A 10,342-nucleotide genomic window follows, 5' to 3' on the forward strand; every position below is an offset into this window, starting at 1 on the left:
ACGACTTAACCGTGGTAAAAACTAAGTTTTTCATATTGAATTGAACACTAAAAAGTATAAAAATAAAAATTTGGTATAATTAGTTATCAAATTCACTAATTTAATTTAATGTTTTATTTTAATCTTTTAACTAAAAAAACATTACACTTTAATCCCTTAAAAACACTTGTGAGTCGACTTAGTTATTTCCGTCAAATTTTGACAAAAATCATTAATTTCTGCTGGCGTGACTTTACAGCAAGACGCAAGATACAAATCTGACTCAACGTATGTATTGAAAATCGGATTTAAAATGTGGAGGTTTTATTTTCGGAGGTTAAAAACCACCACAAATCGTTAATAATGTGTAAAAAAAATATAACTCTTCATAGTAAAACACTTTAATGAAGCATTTTATTTGTTCAACCCTTAGTTTATGCTTATTTTTATTTTGTAAATCTTATTAAAAAATGACTAAAACATTAGATAAGATATAAGGAACTTAAAATATATTTTCACTTGATAGCATAACATTTGGTCAAGAGTATCAAAAGAGACTCAGAAAATATAGTCAATATTATAGAAAAATGAGACAATGTTGGTAAATGATATTCAAAAACTTTCTTACAATGGTGAAAGACCGTCAAGCACAACCACCATCTTTAATTTTTACAAAAAGTTTATAAATAGTGAAAATGTCATTCTTCTAGTAGATAATAGATAGTAGACACTACAACAGACAAGACCTTAGACAGCGCTTTTTTTAGCCTTAGACAGCGCTTTAAAGCGCTGTCTAAACCTCCGCTTCTAAAGGTTTAGACAGCGCTTTTTTAAATCTTAAAAGCGCTGTCTAAGCCCCCCCCCCCCCCCCCCCCTTAGACAGCGCTTTGGCCAAAAGCGCTTTATATGACCCTCTTATTTTAAATTTTTTAGGTATACCTTAGACAACGCTTTTGAAAAGCGCTGTCTAAGCCCCACCCCCTTAGACAGCGCTTTGGCCAAAAGCGCTTTCTAAGACCCTCCTATTTTAATTTTTTTAGGTATACCTTAGACAGCGCTTTTCAAAAAGCGCTGTCTAAGCCCCCCCCCCCCCTTAGACAGCGCTTTTGCCTAAAGCGCTTTCTAATCCCCCCCTTAGACAGCGCTTTTTACAAAAGCGCTGTCTAAGGTATACGAAAATTTTTGAAGCTTTTGTTTTAAACCACATTTTTTCCAGGTTTATAAACCAGAATTTCTACCTGTTTTCAACCAGATTTTGACAGACAATTATCACATTTTATATATGCCATTTTGGCCTTTTTTCTACCAATTTTTGGCTAACAAATATATATATATACCAATTCAAACCAATTTTGCCTTAAATGTATCAAAATATATACTCCCTCCGGTCTCATATGTAAGCAAAAAAAAAAAATTTTTGGAGTCTCAAATATAAGCAAAAATTAATTACAATGGTTACAATTAAATATACCATTCCAATTTTACCCTCAAATTTAGTTTTTCAATATTCATGTTTATTCGTATAATAACTCCACTTTTTACACTTCCAAAAGAGCATTTATTCTGAAACGTTGCATTTGTTATCATTGGCTTTTGAAAAGTCATATCCTATTATAAATGGTGCAGTATCATCTTGTACAAAACTCCATGAGTCTTGTTCTTCCTTTTTTTTTTATACTCTAAAAATGGCAAACCCACATCATTTAGCTAATGAGTTTCCATCTTTTGATTTAGGTATCGAAGACAATAAAGTTCCTGAAACAATTCAAACTCCAACAAATGAAAGTGCAGAAAATATCACTCCAAAGAATGAAAGTGAAAATGCTCTAACTACAACACATAAACTAATAAGTCTAATGTAACTAACTAGCATTCTTCATATTTCCTTCTCCATGTAAATTCCATGATCTAGAACCAACCTCCTGAAAAATGAATAAATCAAATTTGACAAAAATTAGCGTACACTATTTTATTTAAAAATTTATAGAAAATACGATTATATAAACCAACAAGTTCGTACCTTAATTATCATTGTTTAAATATTGAAAAGTATTTTCAACTAACTCTCGGTCACATTTTAGTTGCGTAGGTAGTATGCCTCGATTAAGCAACACTTCTTTCTTCATATGGGGAATTCGGTAATTATTAGATCCTTTAATTTTCATGATTTCAATCATACAAGATTGAAGTGTGAGAAAATTTTGTCAGATTGTTTGCTAGAAAAATTATCATATGAGTTTTGCACAACTTCAATGAGTTCATCAACTGATTTTGAAACTTCCTTTTGTTGTAATGATTGAATGGCATTGAAAAAACCCAGATCTAAAACATTTAAATCAGGAGAATTCGGTGGTTGACAAGATAAACGGATGTCAAATCCTCCTTCAGAAGCTGCTTTATGAAATTCTTCATCGTCAATAGAAACATGACACGGAGCATTATCTTGTTGTATATAAATTGTTTCCATTGCATGTTCTCTCGGCCATTTTTCTTTAATTGCAGGTAACACTTTATTGATTAGAAAATTTCGACTAACTTCTTTAGTGATAGAAGTAATCGGTTTAGTTTCAAGTGTACCCGAAGCTCTATTGATACTTGACCTTTTTGCTGCAACTTTTTGAACAAGAGGAAAGACGCCAATTTTTCCCGAAAATATCTCCTTATCACCGTCATCAAATCTAGGCCTAGCGACTGCTACTAAAAACATGACTTTTCCAATAAAATTTTTATTTTTGCATGTGCGATATGGCTCATCCTCATTTTCAAGAAGGTAGTAGTTAGCTGATTTTTTGGTCATGTAGAACCATTTTTCATCTATGTGGACGATATTATGCATAGACTTAAACTCCGGATCATGAGGAAGACTAGTTTCTTCAAGCATGGACAAGTAAAATCTAAGACGATCTTTCATATTGCTATCTTTCATTTGTGGCTTTAGAGCATTTGAATGCCGACGCAAAGTCCCATCCTTTACAAACTTAAACAATGCTGTTTTGCTAATGCCCAAGGCAAATGCGAGGCTCTGAAGAGTGCTACGTTTAGCTAACGAAATATCCCGCACTTTTTCAATATCTACCGCAACTCTTTTCCGACCACAATTTTTTGTTCTTTTATGAGACGCATCACCTGTTTGAGATACTTGCTTCCAAATTCGATAAATAACATCGATGGATACCGAGTATTTGGATGCCAACCATATAACAGTTCCGGATTTTAGTTTTCCACCACAACTATTCTTTATCAATAATTGAGCAATTATTTTCCGTTGATCATTGTTTAAAAATGATCTTTTTTTCCTAAAAGTTTCAGGTTCATGTTGAACCATTGTGGACACTGCATGAAAAAATTGAAAATAATTAAGAAACAAGTATATGCTGCTACGCTGCTACTGTCTCATGTTTGTTACTACATGTTCTTATTGGCAAACAAAATATGGCTCTGTAATGAATAGAAAACAAATGATGACACTCCATTTATATTAATTTATGCATGTCTCATGTTTGTTGCTAATGCATGACTCATGCATGTTTTATATTTATAAACAAAATATGGCAATGTAGTAATGAATAGAAAACAAAAAGTAATGATATGATATGAAAAAAAGATGACACAGTAATGATATGAACAAACAAAAATATAATGATATGATAAATATTAAGAGGCATTTTTATGAGAACCAAAAGATAATGATACAGGAAATGTAAAATTTTGGCTATGAAAATGAGAACCAAAAGCTTTAGTATTTATAGAACTCACTATGAAAATGTTAAATTTCTACAGGGCGGGACCATGGAAATTTAGGCGGGTGGAGAATACAGTAAATGGACTAAGAAGTGTTGTTTTTAGGCGGGACAAATTTCTACAGGAAATTTTAGTAAGAGGAAGTGGAATATATAACCACTAAATGACTAACCATTAAATGGTATTAATAAAAATTGACTAACCATTAAATGGTTATAATAAAAATATTAATTTATTTCTAAATTAATAAATAAGGGTAAATATGGAAAAAATGTATATTTTCCATTACTTAAATGAATATATAGCCACTTTCTTAAAGGGTGAGCTTTTTTTTTTTTTGCTTACATATGAGACCGGAGGGAGTACAAATTTATGTACACATTTACAAGTCATTACATATACTACAAATGTACACATTAATTACACAAATTTATGAACAAACATTGAGCTCTATCATGAATTGACACCACTCCTCTTTGATTTCGTCCACTTGATCCTTTGTATAAAATGCACACTTGAATTCCTCAAAGTACTACATAATAATATAACATATTTTGAATTAATTCCAACTATTTAATTATATGAGATATGTGTAAATATAAAAATAACTCATAAGTTAGAAATACATACATCGGTGGGAATCTTTAATCGGCCCAAAGCAAGAGTATCTCGCATAAACCTCAACATGAAATACCCGCAATCTATTTGATTACGTTGTTGAGGACACTACATATGAAAAAAAAAATATGGATTATAAATCCTAAGTTTTATCAAGTGTCATCACTAATATAATAAAAAATGTGGTAATTAAAAATATACCGCCACTTTAATCCATGTAATGGAGTTGGCGCCCCTCCTTGAGGTTTGGATATCTCGTTGGGCCCGAAAAGCTTGTAGGACGCTAATAAAATAAAAATGAAGCAATTAGAACAATTCACATAAACTAAGAAAAATTTTGAACATTCTCACTTACGTGTCAATTAGGACCTTCATATCCGGGTATGTTGTCCAATCATTTCCTAACGAGTCAAGATAATACACAATTTCTCGGATAGGATTGATTGCGAGCAACAACCAATGTCCACTATAATGATTAGGCAAATGTTAGATGGTAACTTGGAAAATAATTATAATAGATGAATTTAGAATGAAATGCTAACCCGGTATTAAACGGTATAAAAAACAACTTCTCCGCATCTTTATTGTCCATGAGGATCCGAAGAACGTACTCCGTCACGGTATCCGGTCTACTTAAGATTAAACCTAAGTTGACGGTCGCGGGTGCTAAGAATCCGAATGACACGTTGTCATACCCCAAAAATTACCCATCATTTTTCCTAAAAAAAAAAACGAAAAAAAAAAAAAAATGAAAAAAAAAAAAAAAAAAAAAAAAAAGAAAAAAAAAAGAAAAAATTTAATTAATTAATTAATTAATTAATTAATTAATTAATTAATTAATTAATTAATTAATTAATTAATTAATTAATTAAATAATTAAAATAAATAATAAATAAAATATAACAAATTATTTTGGACTTGGGTCTCCCTCATTCCAAGCCCATTACCCACGAAATTAGTCTATAAATACTGAAGTTTCAGTAGGGGAGTGAGACTTGGAGTTTACACTGGGAGATTCACTGGAGAAAGAAGGAAGAGAAGCAAAACACTCTGAGGTTTCCTTGGAACAAAACCTTGAGGAAAAAGAAAGAGAGAGAACAGAGAAGGACGGATAGAAACTTTGGCATAGGAACCCTGCCTACCCGGAGAATTCAGAGTAAAGAGACCCTGAAGGCAGCCCACCTGCACCGAAGCCATCGCCGTCCAATTCCCGCTGCCTAACTTATTCCGATACTACAAGTGGTCAATCCCTTCAACCTTGAATTGGCAAACAGGTTTGCGTATCTCTATTGTTTATACTTTCAATTGGCCATATCTACATATATAATGCATCATGATTAAATGTTGATATATAATTTGCTTTCGTATGGGAATTTAAATATGCCTGAATACCCTGAATGTTTGATCATGTTATTCCTGTGATAAAATGCCATAAAATTCAAAGTTCCTAACGTGGGGCTGTTTTCAAATTCAAAATCCGTGGCCTATTCTGTTTTTTTTTTATGTTTTATCATAGCCATGCATTATTCATCCTATCCTATTTATTGTTGTGATATTTCTCCGGTGTAATCTTCGATTGCACCCTGATTTGGTGTTCTGACATGTTTCTTTTTTTGAGTTTCGTAAAGGTTCACATATCCCAGGAAAAGGTTATTGGCTAGGTATTCCACTTTATTTGTGGGATACCCTTGTGGAGTTTCACCCTAAATTAATTTTTAATGTATTAATTTCTAATGTATTAATTTTTTAATATATTATTTTTAATAATTTTAATGTGGAGTTTCATCCTAATTATATAATTAATTGTAAAACTTTGCCTTTGAATAAGTGATCTTGGACCTCTCTTTGTTGCCTTACGATTACGATATTACGGTCATGTCCCGCGAACGTGGGGATACCCTTAGCAAAGACCCTTCGGTTAAATCATCATAAAATAAATTATAGTCCCTCGGATGTTGCCTTCGAATATACAACTTTGTCCCTCGATGACCCTCCGATGTTGCCTACGGTTAAAGGATGATAGTCCCTTCGAATGCTAAGGTATCCTCGTAACTGTTGCCTTCAATGACCAATCGATGACCCTACGATGACCCTTTTACATCCAAAGGATAAAACTACTTATTTCTCAATAATAAGGACAGTTTTACCCTCATAAGGATAGGAAATACTCATAAAGACCTTGGGTCGGTATAACTCTTAATTGCTGGCTCACAACCTAAAACATTTTTTCACACCTCACACCTTTCAAAATACCTTCAGAAAATCACCACTTGGTATACATTCATACTAGAATCATTACCGAGTTATATTTTTCTAAACAATTTTCAAAACTAAACGAGATAATCATTTTGTATACATTCATACAAGAATCATTACAAAGTTAAATTCTCTTTTCAAAACAATTTTCCAAACAAGTCACAAACACTTTTTTTCAGACAAAAATAATATAAGTGATCGAGCAATTAAGAGCCCATGGATAACCATGGATACAAAGGGTGCTAACACCTTCCCTTTGTATAATGTACCTCCCGAACCCAAAATCTAAATTAAGGTCTTTCCTGTTCTTTTCCACCTTTCCTTATTGGATTAAAGAAAAGTCGGTGGCGACTCTTGCTAACCGCGACATTGCGATAAAAAACACAAAAAGTCCAGTTCACCGTATGACAGAACTGGCGACTCTGCTGGGGAACCTAAATATTTAAAAAGAGAGGTTACCTTAAAAACAAGATCACTTATTCAATTTGTCTGATCCATTTTTAAGGGATTGCTTGGGTATGTTATGCTTGAGTGAAAGATCCTACACCCGGATCTAGTGTACCTTAGGTAAGTAGCAAGAGATCATCGCGACTGTCCGGCGTATACTGGAATGGTCAAAATGATGGCTACGGTTAATGTGGCACTTTGGATGTCCTGATGTTCCTCATGTTAGTTGAGGAAATATTTGGCATTCGCGTGGTGTCATAAAAGCATTAACCAGACCTTTAGAACCCTAATTGACTCATCCTGGCCATTAGAAAGTAGTGAGATAACTGGCTTCGGTTCCGACTGGAGTTGGTTGAGACTCGATACTACACTCTTTGAGATTGGACTTTAGGGAAGCTTCGGTCAACCACTTGGTGTTGCACTGAAGTGGACTTAAGGAAAGGTCAATGATTTGAGATCCTTCTAGAACCCGGTTACTATTCTAAGACAGGTTGAACCAACCAAACTTCAGTGGGGAGGGTATTTACCTATGGAACTCACGCAAGCCTTAAAACCTAGGAATGATTGTTGTGTGACTTGCTTGTGCTTGTTATTTATCTAACAACATGACATCATAACAACATAACATCATAACATCATGGCATTGTACTAACCATTTCAAGGATTTAGGGATTTAACTCTGCTAAAAAAAAACAGAAAAAACAAAAACAAAAGCAAAAACAAAAGAGAAAAGAAAAAAAAAGCTCTTTTTGTTAGTTTATGCAAAGTTAAATCCCGAAAGTCCTTGAAAACATTTCATACATTGCATTGCATCGCATAACAGGTATTCTAAAGGATCAGTGTTCTCACGATTTTCCTATCAAACAGATTCCAGCAGATTCAAACAGATTGAACAATGGCTCTCGAACAAACTGTCAAAGATCTCCAGGCCCAGAATGCTCAATTCCAGGAAATGATGTTGAGCTTATCTAAGGGGCAGGAAGAACTGAAAGCTCTTTTGATGGAGAAGAAGAAGGACCAGATACCTGTGGGTTACATTAACCCGGGGAGAAGGCTTAAGGGACAGGTTACAGGAGTCAAGATTAGAATTCCGAAGGATTCAGAAGAAGAGACCGAGAATGATTCGGAAGATGAGAATCCTAATCTCGTCAATTCTGAGGACGACGATGAAGATTATGAACATGAACAGTACTCTCCGAAGGATGATAAGTACAAGTTGCTGGAAGAACGTATGCTAGCTATGGAGGGGCAGAAAGTGCCCGGTCTGGATTTCGAAAACTTGGGTCTGGTCTCTGATGTGGTCATTCCCCGCAAATTCAAGGTTCCCATTTTCACTAAGTATGATGGTGCCTCTTGTCCTCAGATGCATCTAAGGGCTTATGTGAGAAAGATTCAGCCGCACACTACTGATAAGAAACTGTGGATCCATTTCTTCCAAGAGAGTCTGTCTGGCACACAGTTAGAGTGGTATTATCAGCTTGAGAGCTCTAACATCCGCACATGGACTGATTTAGCAACAGCTTTCTACACGCACTACCAATATAATTCTGAGTTAGCGCCTACTCGGCTACAGCTACAAAATATGACTATGGGCTCTAAAGAAAGTTTCAAAGAATATGCTCAAAAAATAAATTATAGTCCCTCGGATGTTGCCTTCGAATATACAACTTTGTCCCTCGATGACCCTCCGATGTTGCCTACGGTTAAAGGATGATAGTCCCTTCGAATGCTAAGGTATCCTCGTAACTGTTGCCTTCAATGACCAATCGATGACCCTACGATGACCCTTTTACATCCAAAGGATAAAACTACTTATTTCTCAATAATAAGGACAGTTTTACCCTCATAAGGATAGGAAATACTCATAAAGACCTTGGGTCGGTATAACTCTTAATTGCTGGCTCACAACCTAAAACATTTTTTCACACCTCACACCTTTCAAAATACCTTCAGAAAATCACCACTTGGTATACATTCATACTAGAATCATTACCGAGTTATATTTTTCTAAACAATTTTCAAAACTAAACGAGATAATCATTTTGTATACATTCATACAAGAATCATTACAAAGTTAAATTCTCTTTTCAAAACAATTTTCCAAACAAGTCACAAACACTTTTTTTCAGACAAAAATAATATAAGTGATCGAGCAATTAAGAGCCCATGGATAACCATGGATACAAAGGGTGCTAACACCTTCCCTTTGTATAATGTACCTCCCGAACCCAAAATCTAAATTAAGGTCTTTCCTGTTCTTTTCCACCTTTCCTTATTGGATAAAAGAAAAGTCGGTGGCGACTCTTGCTAACCGCGACATTGCGATAAAAAACACAAAAAGTCCAGTTCACCGTATGACACACGTCCAAACCATTGGGGCGCATCAATTTGTCATACAAAAACCTAATATAAAAACATCATTAACACCTCTTTTGAAACATAAAGTAAACCGGATTAACATAAAGTAAACATCATTAACATAAGTTGTTTAATTAATAAAACAAAGTAGACCGGATTTACCTAATATATGTATTGACAACGGTGACGCCGATTTCTTCATGACTAAAAACTTGCATGAAGTCTTCATTACCAATCATTTGGTCGTAATCAAAGCCGAAAATCCCTACCTCCATATGTACAGTCCGAACACCTCCGGTCGGTATATCGGTCATCTCTAGAAATGTCCTGAGGCACGACCTATACTTGGTGGTAGGTTTTTTCCTAGCTACGGTCTTCTTAGCACCAGAACTTTTTACCCGTGCGGAGGCGTTGCTAACCTCCTTTTTTTGTTGTGCGGAGGCATTGCTAACCTCATTTTCTTGAAGCTACATGTCATATAAATAGTTAGATCAAATTAAGAATGTAACAACTTCCATGAATATATGTCATATAATTGTATATTACCTCTTTTCTTGAAACCGTGGACTCGGTATGCCGTGGAATCGCATTATCTTTTGATTTGGATTTTGTGGGAGTCTATTTAACATAACCAAGGAAAATATGTAAGTAAAATTTTAAGCATAAATTTTAAACTTTGAATATACACATTAAAGTTAACATAAGTTTTAAGCATACCTCATATCCTACGCATATGAGGTTTGTCGGCCATGCAACAAACGAACCTACTGCTTCGTGCACCGTTGTTGCATCCGAATCATCGCTAGGATATGGTAATGTTGCATTCGGCTCAACTGCAATATCAACTGATACCTTCAAACATCCAACAGGGAGCTCTCTAGTGTGGAGTAATACTCCGCTAACGTTATGCACTTTTCCCTTGCCAACCATCCGATAGTATGGT

General features: G+C 34.6%; 1 protein-coding gene across 1 annotated transcript; it reads right to left on the reverse strand.

Annotated features, from left to right (window-relative positions):
* Positions 1–1,678: 1,678 nt before the first annotated feature.
* On the reverse strand, positions 1,679–3,304 carry LOC127138025 (uncharacterized). The gene is made up of 3 exons (XM_051064431.1): positions 2,159–3,304; positions 1,847–1,901; positions 1,679–1,734 (listed from the first exon to the last, which is right to left on the reverse strand). The coding sequence occupies exons 1-3, from the start codon at positions 3,302–3,304 to the stop codon at positions 1,679–1,681; spliced, it is 1,257 nt and encodes a 418-aa protein (XP_050920388.1).
* Positions 3,305–10,342: the final 7,038 nt, after the last annotated feature.

The sequence above is a fragment of the Lathyrus oleraceus genome, chromosome 4 (genome assembly GCF_024323335.1).
Source record: "Lathyrus oleraceus cultivar Zhongwan6 chromosome 4, CAAS_Psat_ZW6_1.0, whole genome shotgun sequence".
NCBI lineage: Eukaryota > Viridiplantae > Streptophyta > Magnoliopsida > Fabales > Fabaceae > Lathyrus > Lathyrus oleraceus.